At 33.3% G+C, this 18,025-nt stretch overlaps 3 protein-coding genes across 4 annotated transcripts; all 3 read left to right on the top strand.

Annotated features, from left to right (window-relative positions):
* Positions 1-119: 119 nt before the first annotated feature.
* LOC131667144 (leptin receptor gene-related protein) lies at positions 120-2,034 on the top strand. The gene is made up of 5 exons (XM_058940380.1): positions 120-846; positions 926-1,000; positions 1,078-1,273; positions 1,349-1,492; positions 1,571-2,034. Exons 2-4 carry the CDS (start codon positions 960-962, stop codon positions 1,460-1,462), a joined length of 351 nt encoding a protein of 116 aa, XP_058796363.1. The 5' UTR covers positions 120-846; positions 926-959; the 3' UTR covers positions 1,463-1,492; positions 1,571-2,034.
* Positions 2,035-2,337: 303 nt separating this feature from the next.
* Positions 2,338-14,579, top strand: LOC131667210 (DNA-dependent protein kinase catalytic subunit-like). Its single transcript, XM_058940482.1, has 15 exons — positions 2,338-2,592; positions 2,660-2,838; positions 2,910-3,075; positions 3,137-3,252; positions 3,317-3,694; positions 3,753-3,931; positions 3,996-4,246; positions 4,307-6,486; positions 6,555-6,887; positions 6,948-7,103; positions 7,169-11,532; positions 11,597-12,575; positions 12,640-13,888; positions 13,948-14,171; positions 14,237-14,579. The coding sequence occupies exons 1-15, from the start codon at positions 2,466-2,468 to the stop codon at positions 14,312-14,314; spliced, it is 10,959 nt and encodes a 3,652-aa protein (XP_058796465.1). The 5' UTR covers positions 2,338-2,465; the 3' UTR covers positions 14,315-14,579.
* Positions 14,579-17,949, top strand: LOC131667125 (transmembrane channel-like protein 3). 2 transcript variants are annotated; one of them, XM_058940342.1, is made up of 9 exons: positions 14,579-15,089; positions 15,164-15,271; positions 15,340-15,668; positions 15,725-15,961; positions 16,039-16,187; positions 16,347-16,656; positions 16,735-17,417; positions 17,483-17,616; positions 17,695-17,949. In XM_058940342.1, exons 1-9 carry the CDS (start codon positions 15,020-15,022, stop codon positions 17,802-17,804), a joined length of 2,130 nt encoding a protein of 709 aa, XP_058796325.1. In that variant the 5' UTR covers positions 14,579-15,019; the 3' UTR covers positions 17,805-17,949. The 2 variants fall into 2 exon arrangements, with proteins under 2 accessions (XP_058796325.1, XP_058796324.1); XM_058940341.1 differs by having other exon boundaries at positions 16,266-16,656.
* The last annotated feature ends 76 nt before the right edge of the window (positions 17,950-18,025 follow it).

Below are 18,025 nucleotides of genomic sequence, written 5' to 3'. Positions count from 1 at the left end.
TTGGATAAGATTAATCTGTGATTGTGTTATGTCCGTATATTTAAAAATTTCAATGTATGAGTTAGAAAATCACCTGACAATTGACAGCGCACCATCAGCGCATAAGGTGACACACACAAACGCGGCGATATCAGTATCTGCCGTTGTGCGTGCTGCCTGAAAGATTACTTTTTATTGAAAAAACACACACGGAAAGTCTTATGGAGTGTGTGGAGAGATGCATTAAATCAGTTTGTTTATAGATAATTTTTCTTAAGATTGGAGAGCCATCCAACGGTTGTAGGTGAACAAAAAGTAAGAAGTTTTATTTATATGCCAAGGTAGCCAAGTTGCTGAACGAAGATTTAACGATCAGCAATGGCCGGAATTAAAGGTTAATTTTTTGGCAATTGTTTAATCTCGCCTTTTCGTAAATGCTTGCAAATTAAATCGCCAAATTTCGGCGTATTATTTCGATATATCATGATTTTGAGTTGTAAATTCTTTCTGTTTATATTAGTCATCTTCGCGTGGGAGGACGACAAGGGTTTTTATGATTTGCTTGCGAACGTGTAAACATAATGATACTTAAAAAATTATTTACTTACCTTGTAATGTTTGTTGACCTATTTTTATGATTTCTTTAACCTTCTCCTTAATAAGTATGCTGTTGAATGAAAAATGAATGAAAGAATTTACTAGACCTGATGCGAATGTTAATGCTTCATGAAAATAAATTACTATTGAGATCTCATTACTATTTACTAGTTTTTCCATATTTTTTTGTTTTCTCTTATGTAATGTAAAATGTATTCATAATGAATTTATGTTCTATGTTGTTGATACTGGATGATTGAAACATGCAGCGTGAGTATTTACATTAAAACCTTATTCCACTATGTGCAAAATATAAGTAATTTTAATGTTTTTCAAATTTTATTTACAGGCTAGTCACTTTAGCTTTTGCTGGTTCAATTGGTATGACATTTGTTATTTTAGGTTGTGCACTGCCAACTTATAAGTAAGTCAATTTATTAAAAGATTTTCTATATAACTTATTTCATACAGATAATCATTTACATTGTAAATAATTTACAGAGTCTGGTGGCCATTTTTTGTAGTATTATTTTACATCTTATCTCCAATTCCAACTCTTATTGCAAGACGTTACTCAGAAGATGGTGGATCAAGTAATCCATACACGGAATTGGCAATATTTATTACAATGGGTCTGGTAGTCTCATCCTTTGCTCTTCCTATTGTATTAGCAAGATCTCCTGAAGATCCACCAGCAGTTAGTTTAAATAATTATGAGAAAAATGTTGAATTAACAGTTTATCAGATTTAATTTCTTATTTGTATTTTTTAGATTAAATGGGGAGCATGCTATTTAACATTAGCAGGCAATGTTGTGGTATATTTAACTATCATTGGCTTCTTCATAGCTTTTGATCACGAGGACTCAGATTACAGCATGTGGTGATGCGTTTCAAATATGTATTTATTTGTTATGGTAAACCAATTTTTTTGTCATTTATTAATTATTCAACTTTAAATATACATTATTAATTTGAATTGGATTAATTTTCAGGATCATTGAGAAATGAATGTTCAAAGTATTGATTGACTGATGGCTACGCTTTCTATTACAAATACACATAAACCATTATCTACTGCTGCGTGTATAGATAAAACTACTGCAACTATATATATTATTTTTCTGAGATAATTTCTCAGATGTAATCGTATCAATACATAATTTATATAAATCGTTTGTATCATATTTGTACACTATGGGTACATAATGTCAATTGCTTCATTGTCTTGTAATGTTTTTTTTCACATTTATCAAATTTTGGTTTATTCAAATCATACGACTGAAATTGAACATAAGAAGATTTTCTTGTTTAATAATTCCAATTTTTTAATAAAATAATACCATGTTGGTAAATTTTGATACCTACTAATAATAAAATTTAAGATTATTCTATATTAATATATAAATTAATGAAAACATCAAAAACGTGTACCATAAATAACTATTGTGATTATTTACAGATAAAAAATGATTGAAACATACAATTTCATCAAATTCATATGCGATGTTATGTAAAGGCAATAAATTAACTTTATTATATACTTACTACAAAACAGTTTTTCTTTATGTACCTTAAACATTTCACGAGAAATTTCATAACGATTTTTATTTTTTAAAAATTGCGCCAAAAAGTTTAACCAATCAGGGACATTGTTACAATGTCATCTATAGATAATAGTTCTGATTGATTCAATATCAATTTCATTCGACCTAGCTAACTTCACTCTGAATAGTGAATACACAAACATTGCAATCTTTGACCAAGCTGAGCGTGTTTTGACCGGCAAGATCGTTTTTTAGTTTACTTAAAAATATGTAAAAACAGAGTAAAATAATATTACAAATCAAGTGGTTCGGCTGTGCCTAGTCTATTGATTTATATTACAAGATGGAATCTGTTAATAGTTATATGGAAGTTTTCCAAAGATCTTGGAAGGAAGGAAACAACGATTCATTAGTCGCAATCTTGAAATATGGAAATAATTATTTAAAAAATGTGCCGCAAAGTGAAGGAGGTCAGATTCTTTAATCTTTTCTATATCAACTTATATCTTTCAAAACTTAAGTGAAATAATATTATAGAAAGAGCTTTAGAAATTATATTTGAAAAAGAAAGGGGACTCTTGAAGTTTATTCAATCTACATTACTAAGCAATAATATAGTCCAATTCAATGGAGCTGTCAAAGAAGCTTTTACGATATCTCAATGGATTATGGAATTTTTTAAGAATGATTATGAACCATACATTAAGCAAACAAGGGTAAAATTTTATATTGTTTCAATATTTTGATATTTGAACTCAATGATTGATAATTTGATTAATTATTTTAGGATCAATGTTTTGTCTGCATCAAATCTCACAATTGGTTTTTTCTTCGAAAAACTGGTGCTGAAACATTGAAAAAATTGATAGAGTTATTTCCAAATCATGATATGGCTTTAAATGAGATTGTCCAACATTACAATAAATTTTACCCTGAACGATATAGTGTAAAAGGTATTTTATACATTAATTTAATAACTAATATTATAAATTTTTGTTTTTCTTATACTTATAGATGGATGTGTATTTTATATTGTACTTGGAGCAATTGCAAAGTATTGTCCTGCAATTGAGAGTATGAGCACTTCTAATTTTATTTATATGCAAATACTCAGAGACATAAACAATCAGGTAATGATAAAATATAACCATCTGACATTTGTCAAAATAATTTGAAATACTTAATAAATTTTAGTTCAAAGGTGATAGTTCAAAGCAACCAGAAGAATTGAAAATTTATATGGAGTGTTTATCAAATATGCTTGTAAATTATATACCATTCGAAGGTAGTGAGAAGCAAGAAGCATACTGTAAAAAGCTCTATTTTTATATATCAGAGCTTTGCAAGCCCATGCAAGCTCAAAAAACTATTAGAAACATAGCACTGTTTATTTTTACTAGACAAATGGAATATTTTTCATCATTCATTAAAGAAGATTATCTCATGTGGCATAATTTGTTGAATAATATATTTGAAAAAGCTGATAATTACACAGTTTATGATGCCATAAGAACTTTTTATAAAACAATGGCCAAAAATATGTTGGAAGAAAATGAAAACCATATATTTTCAGTGAGTATAAAAGGTTTGAAAAACAGTATCATTTTTTATAATACTTTTTCGTTTTTAGTATTTCAAAACTGATTTCATGAAGAGATTTGGAAGTGATAATTTTATACATGATAAAAAAAAGCCTCTGATTATTTATGGTTTAGGAGAGCTCGCAGCTGCTTATGCTAAATTTTTGCCTGGTGAAATTTACAAATTATTTCAAATGTTAGCTGTGAGAGCATTACCCTTTTACGAAAAGTAAGATTTTAAATATTAATTTAAAATTTTTTTTTAATCCTATTAATAATCTTGTTATGTTTAGGGAGGAGATAGACAAAGATTTTGAAATGATCATAGATTACTTACAAAGTTTATCTAAAGTTTTGATTCACATGCCAGAAGTTACGAAGCATCAGTTGAATGTTGTGATTGAGCTCAGTATATGCTTAGCTAAAAAATTTCCTCAGTATACAAATTCTTTTCAAAAGTATTCTACGAAAGTATTGAAAATCATTTTTGTCAATATCAGTCAATTGGATAATAACTTGCACTCTGAATATTTTGTGTCTTTTTGTAAGTACATTTTCTACTAGGAACTTATTCTCATTTTAAAAGTTACAAAATTCATTCTAGTTTATGAAGGCATACTGTGGTCTTGTTCTCATGCTATATCAATCGACGTGGAGCTTCAGCAAGAAATTGAACCGAACAAAGAGAACTGGAGCTATAAAAATTATCTACTATTTTGGCAGTCACTTTTCCAAGATGAAGATCCACTATTCCTTCAGATATTCGATTACTTCGTACAAACCCTTACGACATTCATAGACAAATTAAATTTAAATTTAACAGTCGAACATAACGAATGTTTTTCTAACCCGTTGCTTTCTATGAAAGCCGTAAACGAAACTGATTATCGGTTTTTCATCAATCTCACCGATTTGTATTGCGATATTTTCGACAGCATCGATAGCGTTTTATTTCAAAATTGGATAGAAAAACTTTTTATCTACTTTATTAAATCTTCATATTCACATCCACTGGTTTCCGGATTCTATAAATTCATTGAAGTCATACTCACGAAACCCGACGTATTATCCGAGTACAAGGAAACTTTCAATCGCTCAAGTAGTGATTTGATTAGTCAATATTTAGTCGATATCGTTACTCTTATTCCAACGTACTCTGGTGAATTGCAATTATCCTGCATCAATTTGATATTCAGTATTCCATCATCCTTTGTCTTAGATGTAATTGACAAACTTACAGTAACTTTCAAAATTGCATTCCGCATTGGTTTGACAAATCTTTCATTGGCGTTTAACGCTTTAGAAACTTTGGAAAATTGGTCAAAAAATTCTGATATCAAATTCTCCAATGAGTTCTATATGCAAATCGTACATTCTCTAGAACCGTATCTATCCAGTGAAGAATATTCTCTAGAAATGTTCGAATGTAGAAGAAAGAAGCAAAAAGATATCAAAAATATCGTCATGCACATCGACGATAATCTCAAAGTATTTCAGAGTAAAATTCTTCTGTTCTACGGTTCTCTCGACTCTAACATTCTTTTCGACTTTATTCACCAAAAAACAATCATCACCAACGCGACCTGGAACAAAAAAGATCTATTACAATGTGAGCTTTTGTATTCAGACTGCCGTTTAGAAATTCACTATGACAAATTAATCTTGAGAATCATTGATTTAACTAAAAGTGGAGATCGTCAAACGAAACTTTCAGCCTGTGAATTTTTACACTCTATTATTACCATAATCCTCGGTAAGAAATTGATGGATCAATGTTTTAACAGGAATCTTTGCCGTACGATTCTTTCGCTTGGATGTGATCCCGATGACGTAATTCGGAATTTGTATCATCCTTTAATCATTCAATTAACTCATTTTTTAAGCTCTCAATTGATGAAGGAATCGCGTGTACCTCAAGATTTCTTAGACAGCCTTTTCGAAGGTCTTTCCGAAGAATTCAATTCATCGATGAATGATTACTGTGGGATTTATTTGAAGGAGTTTACCCAATGGTCGATCAAACAATCGACTGAAAATAATCTTACCGACGTACCGAATATCAGAAGCGTTCTACTTAGAATTATTAATTTAGCTTCTTACTCTTCTGATAAAAATCAAAGAGCTGCTGCCATTGCTTTTAATTACATACACTCGACGTTATCTGAAGAACACAATGATATTTTGAATACTTACTGGTTGGAATTTTTATACGTATTTGTCAAGAGTATGGAACACTCATGTAACATTGAAATCATCACTGCTGTCGACCACATCGAGGCAGATATCAAATTGAAAGCGAATGTGTTTTTAGCGAAAAGTCCGTCTAGAAAGAAACCAGCATGCTTCGTAAAAGAGACATTAAAAGGAGCGTTAATTTGGTTGTTTGATGAATGTGGTTCGTTAAACGTTAAATGTAGATCGAAACGTATGACGTTATTTGAGAATTTGCTTTTGCTGATTAATTATCAAAATAATTTTCAAGATGTACTTTCAAAGAATGTTCATAAGATTGCTTTGAAAGATTTAAGAGAAGATGTTACAATTGAGAATGCGAATGTTTTTTTAAAAAGCTTGGATTTTTATATTTGGGTGTTACAGAAAAACATCATTTCAGCTGAAAGATTATTTGCAGATAGAAATGAGTTGCATTTATTTTCACAGTGTTTTTCTAATTTTCTTTCTAAGATTGTCAATGAAAATGCTGAGAGTTTAGATAATGTCAAGCTTTTCAATTTGTTTGGTACGATCAGTTTGAAGATTTTGGAATATACAATTGCCACTAAAGTAAAATTATGGCTATTTTTTATGTACAAAATAATTGAACAATTTCTAGAATTTTACATTATTTTTAGGATAACAATTCAATAGTTCCTATCTGGCATAAAGATTTTTATTCATTACTGTCTCGATGTATTTTGAATCCTAGTTCTGTAGGATTGACAGTCAAGAACTTAGAATTGATTGAAAAGTTACCTGGTCATTTTCGTATTTTGTTAACATTGATGATAAATTCTCAAAAGAAGGAATGTCAAGGGATAATTCTTAATGATGTGAGGATATATTCATCAAATTTTACTGATTTCCGAGGCTTGATTAGCCTTAAAAATAACACACATACCTTACAAGATTTCGTACAAGGTTTAATCATACTGAAGCAGTGCAAGTTTATAGATTTTGAAAAAGAGGTACCTTATTCGTTCGTTTTTTCAAATCTTTATAAAATAAATAATGAAATACGATTTTAGTTGAATTTTGACGATAAGTGGATCGAAGACCGATTGAAAGAGCTTTTTGAATCACTGAAACACGAAATAATGAATGAAGATATCTGTAAAAAGCTGGACGATAATGTCAAGAATTACTTCAATATTTTATTAAATTTTCTTCTCTTCGATTGCCAGGTATGAAAAAAATTACCATCAACTTAGTTGAATACACATTAATCAAATTCGTAAAAATTTTCTAGAATCAGATATTAGAAACACTTATTACTTTGTTGATGAACAAGGATCCACTGTTACGTCCAAACGGTTCCATTATTTCACACGGTGAATACTTTTTAGAAACATTTAAAACACCTATACTTCATAGTCTCATCGCAAACACGTCTGAAACATTAAAAATCATCGATGGATTTTTCATTAAATCACCAAACAAATCATTTTTACTGATTGAAGAGCTTGTGCGTTTCTCCAAAACACTTGAGAATACAAATTTATTCGACGAGATTATCCAACGTTTTGATAAGCTTAAACGACAGATCAACAATATAACATACAGACAAGAGAAATTTTTGAGTATTTATCGTATCGCTATAACATTGAAAAAGAAACCAACTCATGCCGTGAAAAACAGTGAATTATACTGGTGGATACTCGAGCAATTGTCATCAGCAACTGAGTTAGAGAAGAAAAATATGCTCTTGCGCAACTTTCTTGTATGCTTAGTCGATGAATCAACCAAAAGTCCCGAAGTATCCATGATCTTCCGTCACCTTCGGCATCAAGATTCAGCAGTGTACCTTCGTGAATTTACAGGCAACGACGCATTGAAATTTCAAGCAGCCTCGTGTTTTCAAATTCTCTCAAAATCCCTTATCGCAACAAAGAGTCTCATAGTCTTCGAAGCTTTATTAAAATTTTCCGCTGGAATTCTCACAAGTATCTTCAAAGGCAATACTCATGACTATGTAGCATTATATTTCTCTAGTATAACCAATGTCACCGCATTAAAATCTCTTCATCTCGCTTATAGAACTTTCATGGATCTCTCATTAACCAACGATCGTTTGAGCATTCTCTATCATTTCTTATTACCTTCAATCAAATGTTGCAACTTCTCCGTAGTCAATTCGTTTTACATCGAATCTCACGCAGATATGGTTTCGATAATTTCAACCAACGTCGTTTTTGAAAATCCCGTCGATGCTGCCAAACTTTCAACCTCAAAAATCGGCTGCTTCAACATCTTCGAGATACTATTCGCTCAATTTGATCTACCAATAGTAAAAATCAACGACAAATCAATCAATCAACTGATCATTTTACAGTCACTAGATATTCGTCGTATACCATCGGCAGATCGTCTACTTCACTGTGCAGCACTCAATTGTTGCATAGCTTTGGTGAGTTTAAAAGACGAGCAGAAGTATTACAAGTACGTATTCGTGGAGGATCGACGTAAAAATCAATTACTCTGGGAACGGATCGTCGACTGTAGTAAAGAATACACCTTCACCGAAGATTCATTGAATATACGTAAGGAACGCAAGAAACTTTTAAACATTCGTCGTAAAATTCAACCGATGACTGACGACTATCTACGTAAGCCCGAATTAACGTCATTGACGTTATTCGAAAATATTCACGCTTACGATCTCAACGATATTCGTCTTCTCACACAACCTAAGACAGATAGCTTATTAGGATTGAGTTTCGAGAACGATGAGTTGAATAATCACGAATGTATGCCAATGCTGGTTGGTTTGTTAGTACACATGTTCAACAATGCTATCGCATCGACCACGAAAACCGATGAATTACCAGATTTCTTGAAAATGTTCAGAAATGGTTTTGGTACGCAAATGGACAACGTAAGATTGTTTCTTTTGAGAATCGTGAGTAACGTAAAGCAAGCATTTCTACCATTTATGTCACACTTCTTTCTCGCTATTGTTTCAACTTTGTCGAGTTACTTAGCTAATAACGCATTGAATTACATAATACGAGATACGCTTCTTATACTCATTGAATCTAAAACTCAGCCAACGTCAGATCAAGAAAAATTAGCAGCTAATCGATTGTTACAAAAACTGATTGAACGCGTACCAGAAGCACAAAACGTTCTAACTCATTACAACATTAATCTTCTCGAGTCTTTGTGGACAAACTGGTTTAACAATGTTAGTTGGCCAGGTGATGCTAATGTTAAGTCACTCATCGCTGCAAGAATTTCCCTCGTCGTTTTGAGAAGTCAAGCCGCTCTAACTTTTTCTAAAACTAATGAAGCTAAAGCACTACGTGATTTAGTAATTGCAAGCTTAGAACAAATTAACGCCCAAGAAAGCGAGTCTAACATAATAGCAGGATTCGAGACACTCGGTTGGTTACTCAAATTCAATGTTGCCGAGGAATCTCTAATTGACAAACTCGATTTACTATTAGTCAAGATGGAAATCAATAATGTCGAACGCAGTGCCAAGTGTGTCTGCGCATTGTATCGTGGTTGGAGTTCCGAAGAAGGTTGTAAAAAAATGTTTAGATTTACGAATAGATTGGGTAGATTAACCGACTCGGTGAAGTCACAATGTATCGAGTTGTTTATAAGCAGATTGGACAAACTCGATCCTAGTGTATTAACTGCGGAATTGTCTTTAATGAATCTTAAGCCTTTGTTATTGAATCACACGTTGAGCTGTGAAGGACCAATACTCAATTTACTCGAGAAACTTGTACCATTGTTGCCAGAGAATGAGTTGAAAGCATATACAGATATAGTTTCCAATTCGTATTACAGCGAACCACAATGTTGTTTATTGGAACACAGGCGTAGAGTTTATCGATTCCTTGGCGCTACTAATTGTTTGAAGCCACTTATACGTGCGTTAGCTTTTGAAACTTCGGATGAATTACGTCGCGAATTGTTAGATTTCTGGACAACGAAATTACCGGAAGGTTGTCAAGATCGTTTGGTTGAATTACTTAAGTTGTACGAACCAAACGTGGGTTTCTCAAGATTCATATGTCTATTGATGTTAGAATTAACGAAGAAAGCACCAGATAACCAGCGAACGATGTTTCGCCCGCTTAACGACAAAGTTGTATTTCATGAATACGAACTTCTTGTACCTTGGAGACGAAAAAATCTTGCATCCTGTGCACCACTATTCTTACCATCTTTAGCTTCAGCGAGTCAAATGTTACAACACAAGCAAATAGCTTCATCATGTAACTCGCAATTTAGTCAAGATGCTTACTGGCAACCACTCGTATCTTACACGAATACATCAACGCTACCCGAACCATCGAGGAATAAATTGTCAATACGAACGTTTACCGAAAGACTAAGTCAGGATTGTTATCACGACAAATTAAGATTAGAAGCTAAAAAGAAAATTCGTACGAGAAGGTCGTTCAGAATTGGTGATTTACCGGATATCGAGATTACACAAGAAAGTTTTGTCGACGGATTGCAACATATTATCGTTATAGATTCACAATGTTGTCGACAGATGACTATCAATATACTAGAAAAATTAATTGAGAGAGCAAGAAATGACGAGAACGAAGCGAGAAAGAATCGATTGCAGAATGTGATAACGAGTGTGAGCGAAAAGGCAACTGATGATTTTGGACCGATATTGTTGGAAGCAATTATACACTACAAAGAATTATTGAAGGAAGTTAACGTTACTGTAGCTGCAAGAGTTTGCAATACTCTAGGCTATCATTCACTTGCCACACTGTTAATAGAGCAACGATTAATTTCTAAAGAAAATACCGAAGATGATATAAGGCCATTAAAGCTACCACGTTTACAAAATGATAACAACGACGAGCGTGGAATCTGGGCAGAATTAGCGAAGCTTTATCGAGCAATCGAATTGAGTGATGTGGTAAGTGGAATATACAGTCGTCCAGATGTATTCTCCGTTGAGTTACGTCAAGCTGCTCAAGCTCATGCAGCTGCGGAATGGTTGGAAGCTAAAAACGCTTACGAACTAGCTTTTGACGAAGGACCTTCTTTGGAAAAACAATATTGCTTCGAAGGTATGCTAGAATGTCTCGCACAATTAGGTTCTTGGAGTAAAATCTCGCAGAAATTAAAGAATGAAGATGTACGACATCACAGTAGAAAAGATTATTTATTACCGAGAATGATCGAATCGCAGCTTCATCAGGCACTCGACGAGTTGACGAGTAACGGAGAAGTACAGAATCGTGACTTTATTAAAAATCTCGATAGTTGGTTAGGTGATTCGAGAATTGATTTTCCTGAGCAGATGTGTGTTTTTTATCTGTGTGGTGAAGATTCAGAGAATTCAGCTAGACATGCACTTAAACACGCCATTGATCGATTACGAAATCGTTGGGTGAAGTTTAACGAGAAGAAACCTGTGGAGTTGAGAGCTGTTTATAATATCTACGCTTATGCTCAGTTATTGAAGAGTCAAGATATGGAGGAAGCTACGAAAGAACTGATGAAAAGCTGGGAACTAAATGGACCACAATTAGGACAGGATTTATTGAGCTGGAATAAACTTGTTGGGTACAGATTAACGTTTGCTCATTTGTTGCATGAAAAGATTCAGAACGATAATTCGCAGTCTAGGTATGGTTTCTTTTTAACTTTCTAATTTAAATAGTACAATCTGTAAGCTGCAAAATATTTTCAGTTTACTCAACGATTTGATAGCAGCAGGCGTATCTCAACGATTAAAACTCAGCAATATGGCGATATCCTTACGCAACAACATCGTTGCGAAAAAACATACTATCGGCGCTGAACGTACTCTCGAGAGTCTTTCTAAAATCGACTATTCAAAGTTACACGAAGACTTTTTATTCACCGCGTCAAAATATAAACTCATATGCGCTCATGTCGAGACAAATCCACGAAAGAAGTTCAAGTATTACGTAGGTGCTTGGCAGATCGCTCATAATTTACTATCTGAAGCTCAGTTGAGAATCGATGTTCAACAACATATATTTGATGTAACGGTTGAATTGAGATCTGCTATCGAAGAGAATCTTGATTTCGTACAATCACTCTTGAATGAGGAGTTCGTCGTTGAAAAATTAAGCCTAGAAAGGGAAGAAGATTTATTCGAAGCTTTAAGAAAGTACTCTTACGAAACTATAAAGAGTGCTTGCGAAACAGGTGAGAGTTTCGCTAAGTTCGGTAAATACTGTTACAGTCTTCTTCGGCAAGAGCCATTGGTAATAGAAGATTTCATATCAGCTATATTGACTGGTATGAGTCTTGGATCATTGCAAGCTACACAGTACTTTTCATGTCTGTTAAAGTATCAATTTTATCATAATAACGAATTTACGACGAGATTGTTTAAGAGTAAATGTGAGAGTGTACCGAGTTGGCTGTTTATTTCATGGCAAGCGCAGATTATGTCGTATCTGAACAAACCATTTGGAGAATCGTTAGTGCCGATAATTAGAAGGCTTGCGAAAGAGTATCCCCAAGCAATTATGTATAATTTCAAGCAAAGTTACGAGAGCTTTCCCGAGTTGAAAGAAAATGATAACATAAGATGTATCTATGAAGAGTTGTTTAGAGATGGGAAGGTAGAAAAGTATTGTGAGGCTATGCATAGAGTTTGTCAGCCTGAACTATACCTCAGACATTACTTATTGAAGGTTGGTTGAGTTTATTCGACAAATGTTTTGATTTTATGATTTGCTCGACTGATTTTTTTTCTAGGTATTCGAAGAATCTAAAGATCACAGAACCGTCGTTGACTCTTTACTCGGTAACCAAGAAAATATCCAACAAGGTTCTCTCTATAAAGTGCTAGAAAAGTTTCGACCTCAGTTAGAACGAATGAAAACTCTTGATTACGAAGCCGCGAAAAAACTCGCCGAAGATATCAGCTGCAAGCTTTACGAGTCGATGAAAAGACGTCTTGATAAAGCAAAACTTCACTCGGTACAACTTAAAGATTACAGTCCATATCTAGCAGATTTTACCAGTGACAAGTTTGAAATTGAAATTCCCGGCCAGTACGTTGATGGTAAAAGACCGTTACCGCAATATCACGTAATAATATCACGGTTCGATCGATTCGTTCATGTTATGAACTCTAAGTGGAATCCAATTAGAATTAATTTTATAGGCAACGATGGCAAAAGTTACGGTTATTTAGTGAAATTCGGTGAAGATTTGAGACAGGATCAGAGATTACAGCAGATATTTAGATTAACGAATAAGACGCTCCAGGAGAATGTGAAATGTCGACAGAGATATCTGTCAGTAAACACTTATCACGTAATACCATTGTCAATGATGTTAGGTCTTATCGAGTGGGTCGACGAGACGAGATCGTTGAAGGAATTTATTGAGTTTTCTATGTCAGGAAAAGCAGTAATCGAGAAAGTTGCTAGGATGTATGAAACTTGGATAGAACTTGCTAAGCGACCTAGACGACAAAGTTATAAAGAAGCTTTATTGAAGTACAGCACGGAAGATGTTGTCACGAAGATGCACGAATTGATCGGTTACATCGACTGGGATTGCTTGCGACGAAGCTTCTTGAATATCAGTACGAGTTTGCAAAGTTTCATCACGTTGAGGCATAATTTTGTTACGAGTTACGCGACTATGTGTCTTATTCATTGGCTCACTGGCGTTGGAGATAGACATTTGGAAAATATTCTTGTGAAAGTGAAGACTGGAAAATGCTGTGGTATCGATTTTGGCGCTGCTTTTGGTGCTGGCGTTGATCAATCTGTGCCTGAATTGGTTCCGTTCAGATTGACTCCACAAATTGTAGGATTGTTCCAGCCGTTTGATGAACAAGCTTTATTTGGAATTACTATGACACGTGTTTTAAGTACTTTGAGGGATGAAAAAGCACCAATTTTAGCATTTTTAGATACATTTGTGCATGAGCCTATTGATTGGAGCAAGTACGCAAGAAAGAAATTGAAAGAAAATGACGAAGAAAGAAAAGGTTGGTATTTTTTTTATTGCTTAGATAATGGACATAATAGGTAAGGTTTATATTTGCAGATGTAAAGTGGATGCCCAAAAAACGTATTGCCATAATTGAGCAAAAACTGAGCGGAGTAAAACCTTCAAAAATTATGATTGAAGAATTAGCTAATATGCATGATGATACGGATGAAGAAAACAAATATTTTTCAAAATATGAAGTTATTGTTAACGGAATAGATCAGCAACACATTACCATTAGATCGATGATGAAAAATGAATTTCTTACGCCTAAAGAACAGGTACAAGAGAATTTCTCAGTACGAATTCGTTTCAAAATTTTTTGAATTATATTTTTTGTTGATAGGTTCGGTGTTTATTGGATCAAGCAACAGACTTGAATCTACTCGGGCGAATGTGGCTTGGATGGATGCCATTTGTGTAACAATTATACAAGAAGTATTTTTAATTCTTATTTTTTATATAAATGCTCAGTGTTTTAGTGATAAAAAAGTATAGAAAACTAAACTTTTTATACAATAAAAATTGTTATTCTTTTATAAATATACATACTGTGTTTCGAATCTTCCGCTACGAAAGACAACAGCGCCGCTAAAGTAAAACGTCGTCACTGTCACTCATCAGCGCAGAACTCTGAACTCAGGAGTTAGGTTAGGACAGTACTATTACTATATACCATAGCGTCAAAACTGTCAAAAATCTGAGCTGCCATTGACAAACTAATTAGAATATTAGATGTAACAATTATAGAGTTGTTATTTGTTATTATTATTTACTTTTTTTATGTATTTATTAAAAGAAAAGATTGCGTTATTATTTTTGTCTAGAACAGAAGTAATGATGATTAGAGAAAAAAACGTGTAAGTTGATTTGAGGTTCAGTTTTAAAGTAATGGTGTAGTGGTTACTCATTGTCCTTAAGTGACTTAATTAACAAGCCGTTTAGGTTTCAGACAGGGTTTACTGACTTACTGTGCTGTTTATTTATAAAATTCAAAGTATTTTTATAAGTAATTACATGTAATAGATAGTAATTGCTGGTAACAATTGTAATTGACAGATATGCATTTATCCTAGAGTATTAAAAAAAATTTTATCTCAAGCTTATCATATTGTTAGAAAAAATTACAATGTCAAGCTCTAAGTTGAATGATAGAGGAAGTGGCCATTCTTCTAGAGACATTGTGGAGTTGAACAATGGTAAGATATTTTAGCTGTAGTTAATTTTGTTTTTTATAAAACAGAAACATTTACTTTTTTTCATTGTTTACCAGTGATTCCATTGAATGAAACAAGTGAGAATTATTCTATAGACTTAAACAGAGTTGAAAAACTAGATAACAATGTGCAATATGATCGAAGTTCTTTGAACAAAGGCAAAGGTGAGTTGTTGACTCAGACGTAACTGTTTATTTTTTCTCTTTAATTCATTATAAATCACTTTTTTTAGAAATAGACAATGAAGAATTGGAAAGTAGTGAGACAGCTGATTTAATTTATTCCTATACAACACTAAGGTTACCTAAAAAATCTATAGAAGAAATGGAAGAGCAAATAGAAACAATTGCTAGCCACATAGAGCGTAAAGGCAAGCTCATGCAAGATGATCCAGTATCAGAAGCAATGCGATTAGATTTAATAAGAAATATGCCGCAAGGCTTAACTTTGAAAAGATCTGTTAAAGCAAAGTTAACGCTATCTGTTAGTCAAAAATCAAAGAAAAGACCAATTAGTTTTTGGAAGAAGTTGTATTATAGATGGAGCATGTCATTGACAAAGGTAAAGCAACAATATTACTTATAATATAAAAATCGTAATTTTTGTATACTTTTCAGACAAAATTAGCTTTTCACCAAATTGGTTTTCAATTAGAACTCTGGTATCACCCAATGAAAAGAATTGAAGGACACTTTGGCAGTGGAATAGCAACTTACTTTAAATTTCTAAGATATTTATTCATTATTAATACACTCAGTTGTATTGTCAGTATTCTTTTTATTACTGTGCCACAGGCACTAATTCAGTCTCACAAGAATGGAACTTTTAGCTCATGGGACTTATTGCTCGGAAATGTAAGAGAGATTGACAAAAATTGATTTTTAGATTAATTTTCTTGTTTTTCCATGTATTTTAATTTGCAATTTTGCAGGGCTTTTTTACCAACAGTATTTTGTATTATGGTTTTTATGCTAATCGCACTCTAATAGTTGACTCAAATATGACTTACGACATACCCTCAGCTTACTTTTCTACATTTGCTTTCTGTTACATCTTCGTCTTTATTTTATTATTTTTTAAGTGAGTGTGCTTTTCATATCTCTCATAACTTAATTTTTGTTATACTTATATCCAAACTATGATTTGTTTTTATGCTAGAGTGGCAAGATCGTACAAAAAATGTTATATCGAGACATCGGGTGGTGCGTATAATCGTTACGCTAAGAAAATATTTTGCAGTTGGGACTGGGGAATCTCATCATACAAGGCAGCTAATTTACGTTCAGCATCGCTCTACCGTGAGCTGGAAGAATTGTTATGGGAATCTAAAAATGTGTATGTGTCATCAACGTCAACAAAAATCTTGACTTTTCTTATACGCATTGCCATGACGTCACTTGTGATTACAATTATCTGTGGGACTGGTATTCTCTTGTGGTTGCTGCTCAACGAGCACTATCATAATCAACAAGACGTTTTATCTGTTTTAACCATACCTTTAGTTATGACTGGAATTGTTAATTTCATCCCGCCAATCTTATCTTGGGCAGTAAGACACATAGCCAATATATGTTCCTTGAATCTATCGATTATTAATTTTTTATGATAACATTTTTTTAATTTCTAGATAAAATACGAGAAGTATTCAAAAGACCGCATAGCAATGTACATCACTTTGATTCGTGTGTATTTAATCGCCGCAACAGCAGTGGCTACTTTATACACCTTTTGGTTAACACGCGGAATTGAATCGGAATGCTGGCCAACCCGATTATCCCAAGAAATTTATCGTCTTATCCTCCTAGATTTCTTCGTTTCTATATTCGGTTCATTCGTCGTTCAAGGTTTACGTGCAACACCTTGTATCAAAAGAAAATTTGGTGCGCCAACTTTCGACATCGCCAGGAATACTCTGAATCTCGTATACAATCAAAGTTTATTCTGGCTTGTACATTACTTCAGTCCATCTATGTCACTGATTATCTTGGTAAAGATGTTGCTGACATTTTACATGAAGAAACGCGAGTTGCTAAGCTTCTGCGAACCACCATCGAAATTCTGGCGAGCTGCTCAAACGCAAACACTCTCGTTGGCAATGGCTTTTCTTGGGATGATAAGTGCTGTTGTTGTACATAGTTACGTGCTAATATACGTTAATACCAGGAGTTGTGGACCCTTCTCTGGATGGGATTATATTTGGGAATTCGCTATCGAGAGGATGTTGAATGTCAATCGGAATAGTCAGTTCTGGCATATACTCGGAGAAATTTGTAATCCGGGAACTGGCATTGCTTTGCTTTTTGCATTATGGTAATTTTATATGAAATATTTATTATCATAGCGATACGCAAAACTTTTATACATTTCAATTTCAGTTTAGCTGTGTACTATTTGAGAGCAAAAGCTGAAGCTTCTAAGCAAATGGTGCGAATTCTACGGGAAATGCTACAATGGCAAGCTCGTGATAAAAAATTTCTATTAAAAACTTTTAATACTGCTAGTAACAAGCGTAAGTTTACTATGTGGTTCTAAATATCTGGAATGAAAAAACTGTATAAACCAAAGCTCGTTTGTACCTTCGTTGTAGGCTTACCACATAATCGACGAGCTTCCAGATTACACGAAGAGTTACAAACCACTACTAATTATCAGGAGTGTGCTTATCCAAATGAACCATCAACCAGCACCTTTTCCTAGTATTATTAAATGATTAACAAATGTAATGTGACAATTTGAATAAGACTGCATGTTCGAAAACTGTGCCAAATGTTAGAGAAAAATGTTATTTTTATAAATATTTTATAAAATTACATATATATATATATATCAATAAATCAATTCAATTCACTATGTGTATACCTCCTTGTTTATATTACACGCAATGCAACAATACCATGCTATCTCCATAACAACGAGTC

The sequence above is a fragment of the Phymastichus coffea genome, unplaced genomic scaffold, assembly GCF_024137745.1.
Source record: "Phymastichus coffea isolate CEN01 unplaced genomic scaffold, Cenicafe_Pcof_1.1 PCOF00063, whole genome shotgun sequence".
NCBI lineage: Eukaryota > Metazoa > Arthropoda > Insecta > Hymenoptera > Eulophidae > Phymastichus > Phymastichus coffea.
The sequence above is the reverse complement of the archived record's forward strand: the minus strand, read 5'-3'. Positions and strand labels throughout refer to the sequence as shown.